General features: G+C 44.2%; 1 protein-coding gene across 1 annotated transcript in view; it reads right to left on the bottom strand.

Annotated features, from left to right (window-relative positions):
* The window catches only part of LOC126335819 (tektin-1), a 120,756-nt gene extending 103,398 nt beyond the window's left edge, over positions 1 to 17,358 (bottom strand). Inside the window, exons 1-3 of the mRNA XM_049999284.1 lie at positions 17,262 to 17,358; positions 14,236 to 14,452; positions 3,159 to 3,465 (exon numbers count right to left, since the gene is read on the bottom strand). Coding sequence (XP_049855241.1) covers positions 3,159 to 3,465; positions 14,236 to 14,452; positions 17,262 to 17,358 — 621 coding nt within the window. The remainder of the gene's footprint in view (positions 1 to 3,158; positions 3,466 to 14,235; positions 14,453 to 17,261) is intronic.
* Positions 17,359 to 18,402: the final 1,044 nt, after the last annotated feature.

The following is an 18,402-nucleotide window of genomic DNA, read 5'->3' as shown; positions in this document are numbered from 1 at the left end:
TTTCTGTGAGATGCCAGCAGCGCCGCAGTAGACGGCCGACAGCAGTCACTCAGCTCCACTTGCCCTTGGAACTTCTTCACCATGACACTGTCGTTCGGCCTTTAGTACAGAGAGCCTCGTCCCTGTCGACACTGAGAGCTGCATTTTTTGTAATGAGCCTTCATACACTTAGCGGAAGACAATTTAAGTTAACTTGTGTTAACTTGTTCACTAATCATTCCTGCTCCTATCCAGCTTTCCTACGACAGCTGCGGCATCACTCCGTAGCCCACCTCTCCTTACAATTGTGTACCAAGTCGTACACAACAGGAGTAGCCAACTGGGACGAGAAAGTGGCTCGCGTATAGCTGCTGAAGGAAACAGTGGTCGATGCATAGTGACGAGTTTTCGTCCAAAGCGCCACCCAAGTCCATTCATTTGTTTGGAAGGGGAGGCCGATAAGTGTTTTCCATCTTTTGGCCGGTCAGCAATGACAGAATCGAGGTGCGCGCCCTGCAGTTTTTCTCAAACTATTTTACACACACTATTTGGTAAAAAAAAATTCATCTTTGCTTTACTCATAGCTTTGTATGTCAGGTTCAAGAAGATATTCCCAACACTTCATTAATGGTCATAGTTATTGTGGTATTTAGGCGAAAGTAAGTCAATGGGCGAAATTCGGAAAAGTGTGCAATGAAAAATAAAGGTAGGTATGATTTTGCGTTTGGTGCATATTACATAATATGTTGTTGCGTACGAACTTTAGCTAACATACTGAATTTTTCTTTAGACTTCGACAGCAATATCTATTTCTCACCAATTTTGAGAAAATTGATCTGACATAACGCACTCATTTGTGATCGCACTGCGCCAGCGATAAAGCCAGAGTGAAATATCCACAACATTCCTCTTATTTCATAAACGTTTTGAGATATCGAAATGAGATTTTGAAAAATGATTCCACACATTTACTGTATGGTCATTACGCAAAACTTCATTATTTGACGTGTTATTCCACTAATACAGACTTTCCCTGTGTAAGAACGTAATTTTTAAGGGCTATCAATAGCTGGTGAAACGAGAAATGCTATGAGTTTTTGAACAACCTAAGTCAAGTCATTACACGTTTATTTTTGTACTGACCTTACTTTTTCTCAGTATCTCACTTGGCAAATCATTGTTTCAGTATTCTCTGGGAATTGTGTCTGCACACCATGTTAGTGAGATGAGACAGTGTAAACTCCTCTATGTTTTGGCAAAAGAAGCAAATTTTGACATAGTAATCAGAGAAATGTGTAGGCTTCACTCAAAATTCGCCCCTCATGGCGCTTCTCTGAAAGTTACAAGTGGATAACAAGCCAGGCGAAAATAAATCGCTGCATTTTCGGCGGAATTCTTTTTTGATAATAACGAAAGCAGAGGTGATAGTATATCTTTCTGAATGGCCACCATACAGGTGTGGGCATGGTGGCAGCCCACGTAAGAACGGCACTTCCCCTCCAGTGCTCGGCATTTCCCCTACAGTGCTCTGAGCCCCCCCCCCCTCCCACCCCCCTCCAATGACACTCTCGCGATTATTCTCCGGCCAACTGCTCACATCAATTATTTGTAGTTGGAGTCACAAACGATGGCGGTCGAGTTTAGGCATGTTCTGCGCACCTACATCACATACCTGTATACTCCGACAGCCAATGAGCGTTCAGTAGTGTTCTGAGCGCTCTGCTCAGTAAGCCACAAATAATGCGCGCATTAAACGTGATCGTAGCAAGTTCTTCAGTGAATTTCTGTTTGATTTGTCGAGAGCTGTCATCGGTGGTTGTGGTGGCAACAGACAAACCTGCATAAACAAGTGAGAAACATAATTTGCAGGATATACGCTTCTTTCAAGCGGAAAGCACGCGCATGCGCATGGCGCAACTGGCGCTTGGAATGGTCAACAATGTCAAATGCCATCCGTGCCTCGACATCCGCAAACCACCATCACTCGTGGATTGCACTGAAGCGAAGGCATTTTGCGTGTGCTATAGGAAGCAACGGCAAGGAAAGCGCTTCTGAAGAAGAGAAATTTGTTAACATCAAGTATAGATTTAAGTGTCAGGAAGTCGTTTCTCAAAGTATTTGTATGGAGTGTAGCCATGTATGGAAGTGAAACGTGAACGATAAATAGTTTGGACAAGAATACAGTAGAATCTTTCGAAATGTGGTGCTACAGAAGAATGCTGAAGAGTAGATGGGTATTGTATTGTATGTTAACGGGGTACCTAGAAACGAAGGAGAGGCTCCGTCCCCACCACAGCCACAGTGGTCCACAACCCCACGACGACTACCGCGGCCCACTTCAGCCCTCTGCCGCCCCACACTGAACGCAGGGTTGTTGTGCAGTTTGGTCTCCGGTGGACCCCCCAGGGAACATGACACACCAGACGAGTCTAACCCCTATTTTTGCATGGCAGCGTAATGGTGGTGTACGCGTACGTGGCTCTGAGCACTATGGGACTTAACTTCTGAGGTCATGAGTCCCCTAGAACTTATAAGAACTTAAACCTAACGATATCACACACATCCATGCCCAAGGCAGGATTCGAACGTGTGACGGCGCGCAGTTCCAGACTGTAGCATCTAGAACCGCTCGGCCACTTCGGTCGGCACGCGTACGTGGAGAACTTATTTGCGCAGCAACCGCCGACGTACTGTAACTGATGCGGAATAAGGGGAACCAGTCCGCATTCACCAAGACAGATGAAAAGCCGCCTAAAAACCGTCCACAGACTGGCCGGTGCACCGGACCTCGACACAAATCCGCCGGGCGGATTTGTGCCGGGTAGCAGGTTCTCCTTCCCGCCCGGAAAGCAGTGCATTAGACCGCACGGCCAACCGGGCAGGCTTAGATGGGTAGATCACATAACTAATGAGGAGGGGGAGAAGAGAAATTTGTGGCACAACTTGACCAGAAGAAGGGATCGGTCGATAGGACATGTTCTGAGGCATCAAGGAATCACCAAGTTAGTATCGGAGGGCAGCGTGGAGGGTAAAAATCGTAGAGGGAGACCGAGAGATGAATAAACTAAGCATATTCAGAAGCATGCAGGTTGCAGTAGGTACTGGGAGATGAAGCTTGCACAGGACAGAGCTGCATCAAACTAGTCTCTGGACAACAACAGTGGGAAGTGCTGTAAGACCTTGCGCAGCTCGCGGTCGGCGCAATCGGCGACGAGCTCGGCGCCGGGCCGGTCTCTGCGGCGGTCGAGGCACTCGGCGACGATGCAGGCGGGCAGCCGCAGGGCGTCGAGCGCGGCGCGCAGGCGGCGGCGCGTCGCCAGCAGCTGCGACAGCTCGCCGGCCGCCGCCTCGGCTGCGCGCGACAGCTCGCCCAGCGCGCAGTGCAGCGAGTGCGCGCGCGCCCGCAGCTGCTCCGTGGACGCCCGCTGCGAGGAGTCCGTCGTCGCCGCCGACCGCTCCATGCACTGGCGCGTCGCCGTGTCCGACCTGCCGGACAGTCACCGCCGACGAGCGTACAGCAACTGACATCGCTATACTGTCTGTAAGATTACGCGTCTGACACGCCGACGGGACTGTAACTAGAGTGTAGGGCCGTACGGCCCCGCCGAGGCTGCAGACGTACAAGCGGCACAGTTACAGGGAGATGAAGCGGAGAGGGAAGCAAGAAATGTAGATAGTTTAAGTGGCAACTGACCCTTAACATAGACAAATGTAATGTATTGCGAATACATAGAAAGAAGGACACTTTATTGTATGATTATATGATAGCGGAACAAACACTGGTAGCAGTTACTTCTGTAAAATATCTGGGAGTATGCGTACGGAACGATGTGAAGTGGAATCGTCATATAAAATTAGTTGTTGGTAAGCCGGGTGCCAGGTTGAGATTCATTGGGAGAGTCCTTAGAAAATGTAGTCCATCAACAAAGGAGGTGGCTTACAAAACACTCGTTCGAACTATACTTGAGTATTGCTCATCACTGTGGGATCCGTACCAGGTCGGGTTGACAGAGGAAATAGAGAAGATCCAAAGAAGAGCAGCGCGTTTAGTCACAGGGTTATTTGGTAAGCGTGATAGCGTTACGATGATGTTTAGCAAACTCAAGTGGCAGACTCAGCAAGAGAGGCGCTCTGCATCGCGGTGTAGCTTGCTGTCCAGGTTTCGAGAGGGTGCGTTTCTGGATGAGGTATCGAATATATTGCAGCCCCTTCCTTATACCTCCCGAGGACATTACGAATGTAGAATTAGAGAGATTCGAGCGCGCACGGAGGCTTTCCGGCAGTCGTTCTTCCCGCGAACCATACGCGACTGGAACAGGAAAGGGAGGTAATGACAGTGGCACGTAAGGTGCTCTCCGCCACACACCGTTGCGTGGCTTCCGAAGTATAAATGTAGATGTAGATGTAGATGTAGATGCAGTTCTCCTATGCCTGGTCTTCCTACACTGTCCAGTCACATTAATGTGACCACCTCTAAAAAAAGCCTGAATAACCAACTTTAGCAGCCCGGACCGCTACGACTCCATAGGTTTTTGGAAGGTACCGACAGGGATGTGGAGCCATGACAACCCTAGCGCCATGGTTAGCTGCACTGGCTTCCTCGGTTCGAGATCCAAACCGCGAACAGCCCAGTCCAGGCGGTCCCACAAATTCTCGACTGGGTTTAAATCCGCAGAGTCTGGTGGCCAGGGGAGAGCAGTAAAATCATCTCGGTGGTCTTCGAACCTTGCACGTACACTGTGAGGTGTCACACGTTGCATTATCCTGCTGATAGATTCCATTTGTAGACTTAAAGAAAGCTTTTGACAATGTGACTGGAATATTCTCTTTCAAATTCTGAAAGTGGTAGGGGTAAAATACAGGGAGCGAAATGCTATTTACAATTTGTACAGAAACCAGATGGCAGTTACAAGAGTCGAGGTACATGAAAGGGAAGCAGTGGTTGGGAAGGGAGTGAGACAGGGCTGTAGCCTATCCCCGATGTTATCCAATCTGTATATTGAGCAAGCAGTAAAGGAAACAAAAGAAAAATTCGGAGTTGGAATTAAATTCCTTGGAGAAGAAATAAAAACTTTGAAGTTCGCCGATGACATTGTAATTCTATCAGAGACAGCAAAGGACCTGGAAGAGGAGCTGAACGGAATGGACAGTGTCTTCAAAGGAGGATATAAGATGAACATCAATAAAAACAAAACGAGGATAATGGACGGTAGTCGAATTAAATCGGGTGATGCTGAGGCAATAAGATTAAGAAATGAGACGCTTAGAGTAGTAAAAGAGTTTTGCTATTTGGGGAGCAAAATAACTGATGATGGTCGAAGTAGAGAGGATATAAAATGTAAACTGGTAATGGCAAGGAAAGCGTTTCTGAAGAAGAGAAATTTGTTAACATCGAGTATAGATTTAAGTGTCAGGAACTCTTTCCTGAAAGTATTTGTATGGAGTGTAGTCATGTATGGAAGTGAGACGTGGACTATAAGTAGTTTGGACAAGAAGAGAAAGGAAGCTTTCGAAATGTGGTGATACAGAAGAATGTAGAAGATTAGATGGGTACATAACATAACTAATGAGGAGGTATTGAATAGAACCGGGGAGAAGAGAAATTTGTGGCACAACTTGGCAAGAAGAAGGGATCGGTTGGTAGGACATGTTCTGAGGCATCAAGGGATCGCCAATGTAGTATTGGAGGCACCGTGGAAGGTAAAAATAGTAGAGGGAGACCAAGAGATGAATACACTAAGCAGATTCAGAAGGATGTAGGTTGTAGTAGGTACGGGGAGATGAAGAAGCTTTCACAGGATAGGGTAGCATGGAGAGCTGCATCAAACCAGTCTCAGGACTGAAGACCACAACAACAACAACAACAAATGCCATTGTGTCGATGAAAAACAAACTGCATGTAAGGGTCGATATTGTCCTCAAGGATAAACGCATATGTGTTAGCTCCATTGCGCCTTCCGGAATGACGAGAATACTCTCTGGCCTGGATCTTTCCGACAGTTGTTGCAGGGCGTCTGCGTTCAGATGTTTCACCCATGCACGCCAATAGCCATCTGTCCAATGGAGCATAAAACGTGATTCACCTCAAAAGGCCACCTGTCCGCAGTCGGTGGACGTTCAATTGTGATATTGGCGTGCAAATTCCATGAACGGCAGTTAACGTGGGTACATAACATCTCCACCTACATGGGTACTCTGCAAATTACACCTAAGTGCCTCGCAGAGGGCTCATCACACTACTTTCACAATAATTTTCTGTTATTCCGATCTACAACTGCGCGCGGAAAAAACGAACGCCTATACCTTCCCCGTGCTAGCTCTGATTTCCCTTATTTTATTACGGTGATCGTTTCTCCCTACGTAGGTTGGCGCCAACAAAATATTTTCACATTCGGAGGAGAAGGTTCGTGATTCAAATTTCGCCAGAATATCCCGCCGCGACGATAAACGCCTGTTTTAATGATGTCCACCCCAAATCCTGTGTCATGTCAGTCACAGTCTCTCCCCTCTTCCGCGATAGTACAAAATGTGCTGCTCTTCTTTCAATTTTCTCGATGTACTTCGTTAATCCTAACTGGTAAGTATCAAAGACCGCACAGCAGTATTCCAAAAGAGGGCGGACAAGTGTAGTGTTCGCAGTCTCTTTAGTAGATCAGTTACATTCTCTAAGTGTCCTGCCAAGTCTTTGGTTAGCCATCCCCACAACATTTTCTTTGTGTTCCTTCCAGTTTAAGCTGTTCGTAATTGCAATTCCTAGGTATTTGCTTGAATTTACGGCCTTTACATTTGACGTACTTATCCTGTAACCAAAGTTTAAGGGATTCCTTTTAGCACTCATGTGGATGACCTTTTCATTATGTAGGGTCAATTGCCAATTTTCGCAGCATACCGATATCTTTTCTAAATCGTCTTGGAATCTCTTTTGATCTTCTGATGACTTTACTAGTCGATAAACGACAGCGTCATCTGCAAAAAACCTAAGACGGCTCCTCAGATTGTGTCCCAAATCGTTTATATAGATAAGGGACAGCAAAGGTCCTATAACACTAGCTTGGGAAATGCCAGAAATCACTTCTGTTTTACTCTATGACTATCTGTCAATTGCTACGAACTGTGATCTCTCTAGCAGGAAATCACAAATCGAGTCACATAAATGAGACAAAATTCCATAATCACGCAATTTCACTACAAACCGCTTATGTGGTACAGTGTCAAAAGCCTTGTGGAAATCTAGAAATACGGAATGAATTTGAAGTACCTTGCCAATAGAACTCAACACGTCGTGTGAGTAAAGAACTAGTTGCGTTCCACAAGAACGAAGTTTTCTAAATCCGTATCGACTGTGTGCCAATAGATCGTTTTTTTTCCGAGATAATTCGTAACGTTCGAACACTATGTGTTCCAAAATGCTGCTGCATATCGACGTTAATGACATGGGCTTGTAATTTAGGGGATTATTCCTGTTACCTTTCTTAAATATTGATGTGACCTGTGCAACTTTCCAGTCTTTAGGCACGGATCTTTCGTCGAGCGAACGGTTGTGTATGATTGTTAAGCATGGAGCTGGTGCATCAGCATACTCTTAAGGGAAGGTAACTCGTATACAGTCTGGACTGGAAGACTTGGTATTATTAAGCGATTTAAGTTACTTCACTACTCCGAAGGTATCTACTTCTAAGTTACTCATGTTGGCAGCTGTTCTTCATTCGAATTTTGGAATTTTTACTTCGTATTCTTTCGTGAAGGATTTTCTGAAGGCTGCTTTGGCAGCACTGTTGTCGATAGCATTTCCATCGCTATCGCGCAGAGAAGGCATCTGTGCAGAGGCCCATATGCAGCATCATTTGCTGAACAGTGGTTGAGCAGACACTGTTGGTAACAGCTTGGTTCATCTGGATGGTTAGTTGCTCAATTGCTGCACGTGTGTTCACCTGTACACATCGCCACAGCCGTCGTTCATCCCTGACATCGTTAGCCCGTTGTGCACCACACGGCGCTGGTTTTGGATGGCGCCATTCTGCCATGTTCAGCATATTATAAGAACAGTAACATGCAAACAGTTTAAAAACTTAACCGTTTCGGAAGTGCTTCCACCCTAGGTACGGAAGACAGTGATCATACCCTTTTGGATATCAGATAAATCTCTCAGTTTCCACATTACGATCACTTCTGCACTGTTTTCCGTGTCCCGCGACTCACTTTATGTACCCTTCACTGCTAGCGCTGCCACCGGCTGCCTGTGAGTGATTATTGCTCGTTGACATCGAACACAGGTGGTGGTCACATTGATGTGACTGGACCTGTATATTCTGCCTATTAGGATTGGCCTTTCCTTTGACCTGCAACTGTAAATGCATGCTGTTTTTTGCAATATTATTTCGTTTATGTAGCATAGTAAAGGAACCACTATTGCTGAACAAACGTTTATTAATAACGTGGTTTATGTAGAAACGATACACTTAGCTCTGTAGTGCCGCTACCATATTATGGGCATATCTGTAGAAATGTGTGCTGCTGTGCAGCAGCTGCAGGTAACTGGTGAGCGCAATGCATTGTCATTTTGGTTATAACAACAGAGCTGTTGAATTACTGTGTGACAGGGTAGCCTCGCTTGGTGACCCTGCCATCAGCTCTGTAATGCACTGTTCTTGCAGTACAGGCAAGGGGATTTCTCCAACAACAAGCCCCAGTGGTGCCACTGAGAACGTGACCAGAAGCAGCACATTGGCGTAACAGGTTTGTATAACTTTGTATAAGTAGCTGCATTTTGGCAGCAATATCATTTGCAGCCCAGCAGTTCTACCAGGATGTGGGGGTTACATCATAAGCGGAGATCAACATGGAGCAGCCAGCAGCAGCATAGGTTGTTTCTTGTCATGGTACCTCCTTCCTATACAGTCCATTCCCAGACTTAGTGCCGTGGTGCAGCAGGCCATCCCCACAAAGCATACTCCAGCCCAGGGGACAGTGGGTGATATACCGTGCACAGCAGTCTTCTTCCACCATCACTGCTATAGGGCGAACCCATTCATTGCAGAGCTACAGTAGCATTAAGTACTGCCAATGTAAGGTGCTTGTGGTGTGACTCACACAACGGGGTCACGGGTCTCGTTCCGAGCGCAGGCGTAAGTGAAGCTGGGCACGTGTGTTGTAGCCAGCTGGTGGACACTGGCTGTCATCTAGTAGGTCACACAGCCTTCTCCATGTGCAGTGGGGGTTGAGGTATCACCCTGCTGTGAAAAAACATGATGTATTAGTAAAAAAAAAAAGCGTTAATTTTGACAGCCGAGTCTCTCTGGGCCATCACCAGCCTGCGATCCCGCACCAGCACTTCATTCTCCACCATCCTGAACTGGAACTGCCCACCACCCCTTGGGTTAGCTACATTTCATGCCTGACATAGGAGGACCAGTTTCAGTGGGCAGCAGATGGTTCATCATTCATGCAGATTGATATGCAGACAATGGCCTCCAGTGTCAACACAGTGATGTGGGTGAAAGAATTGTTGGATAGTTTTGGTATGTGTGACAGATGTGGGGTCTAGTTGAGAGTGTCACCATAACTTAAAGGTTAGTTTGTTAAGGGCAGAGAAACTGGCTAATCGTTTGAATGTCAGGGTAACCGCAAGGAGCAGTATTCGGTGCCTCTTACATGCGCACAGTGTAGCCTCATGGGGCGTCCTGCACTGTGCACAGAGTCAGTGTCAATTACTTGTTTGATGTGCCACTGTTATGGTCACATTATGAAGCAATGCAGGGAGTCTAGATGGTTAATAAGGTGTAAAGTGTAATTTATTAGTAATTTTCAGTCTGAATTGTTGCGTATTTTTTATGTGTGTACTGTGGGTAACTGAGGGCAAAAGGTGTCACAGTAGCATAGTCAAGAGATGGGGGGCAGTATGCCTGTTTATGGAAAATGTAACACAGATAACATGAAGTTATGGGTGCAAAATGCAGCTCAAGATGACAAACAGTGTCGCTCCAGTCAAAAGACTGAGGTAGATCCAGCTGCCGCTAGCCTAATCGTTCGCTTTTCCAGAAGCTTGTCTGTGGATGTGGTATCATTGGTGGAGAACCTGATGACATCAGCTGTTATTACAGATGGAAAAATTAAGTTTATTTGAAGAGGTGAAAACCTCTGTAAGATGAAGAGAGGCACTGAGGAATGCAATAACACATGAACAAGTGAAGAGGGACCTTCTGTAGGGGTATAAGAAACAAAACTGTGCTATGTTCCCTTGGAGTGATTGATTACTACTGCAAAGAGGCATTAGGAAACATTAAAGGATTTTGCTGATAGGATAAGGGAAGTGGATGTTGGTACACATGAGCTGGGGAAGAATAATGAATGAAATAAACTTTTGCTGCAGAAAGCCGAACAAAGAGCAATCAACACTTTCCTAAGGGGCTTATCACTTGATACGTCAAGAAGGGTACACCCAGGTGCTCCAAATGGTTCAATTCTGCTAGGGTATCAATGGAATGTCATGAGATTGCTATGTCAACAGGTGTATGTGATGGGCGTGACATGTTCTCCACAAATGTAAGAAGTTACAAATGTGAATGGGCAATGCATGTGCACAGGCAGTGAGGCTAGTCTCAGTGAGAGAGAGTTCATATGTGTCAGCAATGGAATTTTGATAACTGTGACAGATGTGGACAGGGAAGAATTAACGCAAGGGGGAACCCAAAACCTGCCAAAAGATATTCACATTAGACTTACAAGTAACCCCTTCAGTGCAATGTAGCAAAAGGCCAACAATGTTTACAGCATTCAATGCCACACTATTGTCCACAATGCAACCAAAATATTGGCTGCTAATGGCAACAGGGGTCAGGACTGGAGGTATCCAATGGTGAGCACAGTGTGGGGCTACAGAGCATAGTTGAACTGCTTAGTTGACAAGTGTCTTACAACAGTGCTACAGTGCTAGTTGTGGTGTTGATACAAAGCAGAGCAATGGCAATGATGAACAAAGCAAACATTGCATTATATCTACAACAATAGTTGTTTCACCAGAAAGGAGCCCAACTTGCTTTTTCTTGATTCCTGGTCTGCTTATAAAAATTATACACCTTTAGAGCTAACTATCCCTCCTGAAATGTGTGTGACACTGTAGTTCACACCACCTGGAACAACTAGACAATTCAGCCTCTGGATGTTGAGTTTTTCCATGCCTATGAAACACTTGTTATTGCACTACCTGCAGCTATACCTTGAGGGATAGCCAGTTTCTTGATAAGCTCCGCAACAGACTGTTTCACATTTGGATGCATGCCATTACGTTCCATCAGTTCTCATCAACCCATTACCCCAGTATGATTCTATATGCATTCTATAAAAGTGGATACCTAGCTGAATATCCTACACAGTTTACAGCTTCCGAGAAGTTCATCTCCGACCTTGGTGTTGCGAAACTTTTTGAACACTGTGGCTCACCAGTCTTCATTCAGTGCTCATGTTGCTTGTTAATGGTTTGTTTTGAATATTTCTTGAATGTCAATTATGTCCATATTGTGAAGTGTAATACATACATCCCACAGAAAGTTGATCTCCCACACACGCAATTTCTGTCGCCCTCCTGATGAACATGGTGAGTCATTAGCAGCTAATATTTTTCCTTTTGTAATTGTTAACACAATACTTTCAAATGAGCCTTCCTAAAGGCTGAAGTTGCGACCTAGCACTCAAGGGGTTCCTTGTTAGAAGCAATGAGTATGTATGAAGAGGTGGAAAGTGCAATAATAGATGTTATAAGGGACAGGAAGTATAAGTTTTTGTAGGATGTAGGGGCGCGTGTACCTATCCCTGTACACAGTGAGTGGGTCAGAGGTGATAGAAACCATCACACTATAGGTTTCATGGGGTAGGAGATAATGATGCAAGGCCATTGGGGTCACTGGAGAGTAGGTATTCAGTTGGAGTCAGTGCATTTTAAGCAGTATGTGTAAATAGTGCCTCATGTAAGTGAGGGTTACAGCATGATCCTAGGGTTAGACTTTTTGTGTCAACATAATGACAAAATTGACCTTTGGCAATGTGTGGCAGAACTTAATGAAAAAACATTTTAGTTAAGGGAAGGCTGTTGCCAGTGTAGAGCTGCTGTTAAGCGGGTCTATCGTACTGGGCAATCTGATAAAATTGTGTACAAATACACTGAGGTTTGATTCACATGATTTCGTGCTAGAGAGATGGCAGGAAGATACAAATCTGCATAATTTTGGTGCCAAAGAAGTGAAGTTGATGAAGAGGTTGTTAGTAGCAAGTTTAGATGTTCTGGAGGAGAAGGATTGGTGTACGGAGGCTGTACACCGTGAGCACCCACTGGATGCTGCTAAGACAGCATTATGTAAGAAGGTGGAGCATCTACATGGGGTAGAGAGAGTGCAAGCAGGGGAATTATAGTTGGAGTTTGAAGACTTGTTTTTTCCTTGGGGTCCATTGCCAGCAATGTCCATAGCGCAGCACCTAATTCCCACAAATAAAACACCAGTGTACTGAAAACCCTATCAGATACCTTGATATCTACAACTGGTTATCTAGTTTATTAACCAGTAGTTGGCTGATGGAATAATAGAAGAGGGCAATAGTCCTTGGAGAAGCAAATATGGTGACCATGCCTATAGACATTTCTAAGAACAGCAGATTCTGCTGTGATTACCACTGTCTACTACCTGGATAATATAACTGTATAAAATAACTGAATTACTTTGCATGTGCTATCCTCCTGTAGCATTGTCACTGCTAGCAGCCAGGATGCCAGAAGCCTATACCTGTCCTCTCTATTCATGTTGGCAGGTCACTTGGTTATTTCTGTCACCTCTCTAATCTTCCTCCACAATGTAAATGGCTGTGTCTCTAGTACCCGGGCTTCACAGAATACTATCTCTTTATTGCACTCACCCTGGGACCTGATGCATTGTCCCAGACAGATATATCTTCGATCGTCTGCAATTAGTGAGCTGATTAGCCATCCTGTCTTGCCTACATACTCCAGTCCACATTCACAACCGATGTCATCACCAGTGTTTAGCTTGTCAACCACATTTTTCGTTGATCCTAGAACATCTTTTATTTTGTTATTGTTCCATTTTGCAGTTACCTGATTTCTGTATTCACTTCAACCTGACTTTTGTTAGAAAATATTGAGAAATCTTGCATTTTGACAAAGGTGTTTAGTAGAACTGTACTTTATGATTTTTTTCTAAACATGATTTTTCTATTATTATTTGGCAGAAATGACCTGAAAGTCTAAAATCTGTTACAGCTGCATCACACTTTTTCCATCCATATTTATTTAGAAGTGTGTGTCACAATGAACCACTTACATGGCATGACCTAGATTATAGAATGAAGCAATGAATATAAATTATCACTTTATCTGGTATTTATATAGTTTGAAATTTTTCTGATTCAGTTTCAACAAAATCTGTATTCACAGCCTGCAACAACAAGACATTAGTATGATGGAGAATACTTATGTCAGCATCACAGTTTTTGTTACATTTCATTGGGATAGTGGAAAAGTCAGAATGGAAAGAGGAATCATTCAAGGAGCTTGCATATCACAAAAGCTATTCTTGGCAGCTCTAAAGTAAATCTTCACAACCCTAATCTGGAAGAAAAAGAATGAATATATAATAATGGAACATACCTAAACCACATCTGTATTGCTGAATACTCTGTACTGTTCACTGAAATGCCAAGGTTGGAATATAGACAATTATAAAAAAGGTGGATTGCTACTTACCATAAAGATGGCATGTTGAGTTGCTGACAGGGACAACAAAAAGATTGTTACACATTAAGCTTTTGACCAAATCCTCCTTCAGAAAAGAAATAAAAACACACGCACAGTTACACCTTATGCACCCATGACCACTATCTCTGGCTGCTCTGGCCAGAGCGGCTGGAAACAGCAGTGTTGCCTTGGAAGCCACCAAGAGATGGCTATTAACAACAGTGTTGCCAGACACTGAAATCATCAATGAGGCGATTATTGTTCTAGGAACTTGTGAAACAATCAGAAAGGTATCTCAAATCAGTAATGTTGTAGGGCATTGTTGGGTGACAACATGGGGCTTACCTATGGAGGACAAATGTCAAAATACATAAATGACAAATATCACTTCTTCCTTTGTCGCTTTAAATTGTGATTGCGTACCTTAGACAACACAAAATTTGAATTTTTGGTCCTAGTGGAAGCAGCCTACTGTTACTTTGACAGCACAATTGCTGTTATGGTGGAACACTCACATGTTGGCAGTGTGCACGGCAGCAGCAGCAGCTGACATGACCCGTGAGTTGTGTGCACGCCATTCAGGCTCTGAGCGCCATGCAGTGGCTGGTACCAGCTGTGGTTCTGGCAGGTCCTCTGGCTGTGGCAGGTAAGGTGGTGGCACAGGCAGTGCCAAAGGTACACTATCCTCAGCCAGTTGCTGACCCACACCCCCAGCTGGCATAGGGCCACCATCTGAGAACACAGACATGAAACAGTATCCTGTAGCCTCAAGGTCCACTGATGTTCTGTACACAGTATTAAAAAGTATACTTGCCCTATGTTGACTTAACAATACAGTGGTGTAATAGGCATGGTCCTATTAATGATAGTATGCCCTTCCTTTCTGTGTACTGACTTTCCCAGTGGTTTATACGGGAACCTATGGTTTAACTTGGGCTCTAAGTCACACTGAAACTTCACATTTTTCAGATGCACAAATCATGTCTATAGATGAAAGAAGCAATAATGAACAGAAATAGGTCCTAAGAACATGGGAGACTGAACTTTGACCCTTTGGATTTATAGTTTGACACTTACCCATAAAACTGCACCTACATCTGCATCTGTACTCTATGCCTCGAGGCCTCGAAATACATCAACAAATTACTCCACCAGGGATATGACTTTCTCAAGTCAAGTCCTGGAATGAGATCATCCCTTGACAATATTCTCCCCACATCACCCAGAGTTGCCTTGTGTTGCCCCCCTAACCTCCGTAACATCCTTGCCAAAACCCTACAATATTCCGAGACCACCTTCTCTACCCAGCGGTTCCTACCCCTGTAACTGACCCTGCTGCAAAACCTGCCCCATGCATCCCCCCACAACCACCTACTCCAGCCTTGCTACTGGTAAAACATACACAATTCAAGGCAGAGCCACATGTGAAACAACACATGTCATTTATCAGCTGACATGCCTGCACTGCACAGCCTTTTACATTGGTATGACGATGACTAAACTGGCTGAGCGCATGAACAGGCATAGATGAACTTTCCACCTAGGAGATGTCCAATACCCAGTAGCAGAGCATGCCCTCCAGCATAATTGTAGGGACCTAGGAACCTGCTACACCGTACGTGCCATTTGACTTCTCCCACCAGTCCCTCGGAACTGCAGAGATGGGAACTTGCACTCCAACGCATCCTTTCAACCCACCATCCCCCTAGACTGAACCTACATTAACCAATCTCACTCCCATTTACTTTTCAGTCTCTTCCTCTTTCCCTTTCCTCTTTAGCCATTCATGCATCTTTTTATCCTACAAGTTGTGTATATCTTTATACTATATACCTCTTTACTTCTGTATGCATCCTCTTTGGTTTGAAGCTGGCACAGTACTTACAGTAGAATATCTTTGGCTTCCCTCTGAGACCCATGCCTCCATCTTTGCTACCCTCCAGTCCGCCCCCGGTAGCTGAGTGGTCAGCGTGACAGACTGTCAATCCTAAGGGCCCGGGTTCGATTCCCGGCTGGGTCAGAGATTTTCTCAGGGACTAGGTATTGTGTTGTCCTAATCATCATCATTTCATCCCCATCAACGCACAGGTTGCTGAAGTGGAGTCAAATCGAAAGACCTGCACCAGGCGAACGGTCCACCCGACGGGAGGCCCTAGCAATACGACATTTCATTTGCTACCCTCCCTGTTTACCTTTCCCCTGTTGCTTCATAACCTTGGTTGTGAGTAACTGAATCCACTTTCCCTTCTTCCCCTTTTTTCCCCTCTCTGCTCCCTGACGAAGGAACAAAGTTCTGAAAGCTAGGATGAAAATTTTCTGTTCTGTTTTGTGTATCTATCGGTTGTACTGGCCAGCCCCTCTATCTCTTTGTTAGTATTTGTTTCACATCTTTATATGAGATTTTCCATTAATCATTTGGTCATAGTTTGTTTAGTAAGAGGATTACTACTGTGTTTTCTGCATTGCCTTCCTAAGTCACATTCCCTTGATGTCCTTCCATCAACTGTGGCTGTACAAAGCCTGATGCTGGACACCTGGTTCATCGACCCTGTATCAACACCTGGAATACTGCATGCAGTCTGGTGTAAGAAGTGCAGTGTGAACCAGGAGCACAAGGCAGGTTTATTATCATACCATCCCTGACCATTTTGGCACCCCTTTACTGTCAAGCATGCCACTGAACCAAGTTTTCCTGGCCACCAGATAACACTGAACAAAGGCTGTAAGCTATTCCAATCTGCCCTGTTCAAAGACTCTGCCATGAACAAGGGCCCACCTAAGTTAAGAAACAGTAACTCTTTAAACACCAGATTCAGTGTACTACAGTTCCCATTTCTCCTAATATGTTTTTGGGTGTTGATGCTGTTCAATGGTCCACTTGAACTGTTGAGATTGTTTAAATGTTGAGCAATTGGTTCATTTTTTGCCATCCAAAGAGCTATGAAAACACCAAGTCTACTAAGGCTCTATGTATCTAGATATGTGAATGCAACTAAGGGAATTCCCTAGAAGTTGTCCAGTGATGACTGTTCTACTTAAAAAGCCATCCACCTAGTTAGCACACAGCATTCATTGAGGTTCTTTTCTACAGAGAATTTTGCCATTCTCAAAACATAGGTGGTGAAGTCATGCCAAACAATGAGTCATTCCTAGAGATTACAGCTACAGATGAATGGTAGTTTTGAAAAGCTTGCAATTGGGGAAGTTTAGGTTTGCCAAACATAAACTCCATCACTGTTCATTAAACTGCATGAGATGGTTTCAGTTTGGTATGACTCACAAGCCACATGTAACTTATTAAGAGAAGTGAGAATTAGCCTGCATGCTTCTGTCATCAAATGATTTTTATGCCATCCCTTGCATCTAAAATGTTTTCATTTACAATTTTACCTATATTGTCATTGGAATGAAATTACAACTAAATATAACAGAAAAATATATACTTTCCAAACAGCAGCAGAGATAGAAAGATAATGATAAAAACAGAATTATTAGCTTTCTTAGGAATACAGAATAAATATCACAGCTAAACATCTCTCACCTGGAGGCAAGCGGTATGATCTTGGAACAGCAGGCTGTGAGGGATATGGATCATCTTGGGACAGCACATAGCCCGGAGCCTCAACAGGCTGCAACATAGACAATGTGTTAGTAAGGAAGTCTCTCCACCCTGAGACCCTTTCCCCCTTCTGTGCCACATACACTGTCACTCTCTCTTTCACATTCTCTCTCTCTCTCTCACACACACACACTCAGTGTATACACCACAAATCTTTTCAAAATGATGCGGTAAATTTTACGAATACACACAAGTTATCATGATATTAGGTATATGGAAAAAATTTGTTGTGCCATCTTAATTATAAACAAAAATAAGCAAACTGTATGCTTTTAGATTATCTCTGTGAAAGTACCCTACCAGTATACTGGAAAGATGTTAAAATTGAGAGTGTTCCAACTCTTTCTGTTTTGTGTATAATGTAATACAATAATTAAAATAAAATAGCAACAGTATTATTGTCCCTCAACACCTCTCTTGATTTCACATTCACACACTTTCTGCCTTTGGTTATGAGATTTGTGAAGATCTCAACAATGCCATCTGTGATGCAAGCTCTCTGAGGATGGCCTTAATAAATACGACTACGTTACATTTATAAATAATTACGGCAAGTGACCATTTCTCTAAGCATTTATTGAGGACTGTGCATAGATACACATGAGAAAAAGAGGGGGAGAATGGTGAGAGAGAGAGAGAGAGAGAGAGAGAGAGAGAGAGAGAGAGAGAGAGAGATATTGAGCACTTTTAAATGCAAGTATCAAATCTTTCTGTGTACTTGTGTACCACCCATGATTCATCTGTTGGTGAGTGGCAGCCTGTTTTTAATTTTATTAGCTGCTCCCATCTGTGGTGATGCCAACAGTCAAACATTAAGAACAAGACAGAAAGTATAGAAAATATTTGCCTTATTATCGACTGATAAGTTCTTTGGTGTGGTTCCTCTTGCTAGCAGAACAAGTTAGGGCATTACTGCATGACTTCAGTGCCCTCCATTTGTAATTCTAGCAGCCCCGAGCCTGCCAAACAATACACCAATCACTGTGACATCAGCAAGCACCCCAGAAAGTGTTGCCACCATTCCAACATTGGACAACTGACTATAAAATGCACCCCTCCAGGC

Source organism: Schistocerca gregaria, chromosome 2 (assembly GCF_023897955.1).
Source record: "Schistocerca gregaria isolate iqSchGreg1 chromosome 2, iqSchGreg1.2, whole genome shotgun sequence".
In the NCBI taxonomy this organism is placed as follows: domain Eukaryota; kingdom Metazoa; phylum Arthropoda; class Insecta; order Orthoptera; family Acrididae; genus Schistocerca; species Schistocerca gregaria.
This window is presented reverse-complemented; position numbering and strand designations above follow the sequence as displayed.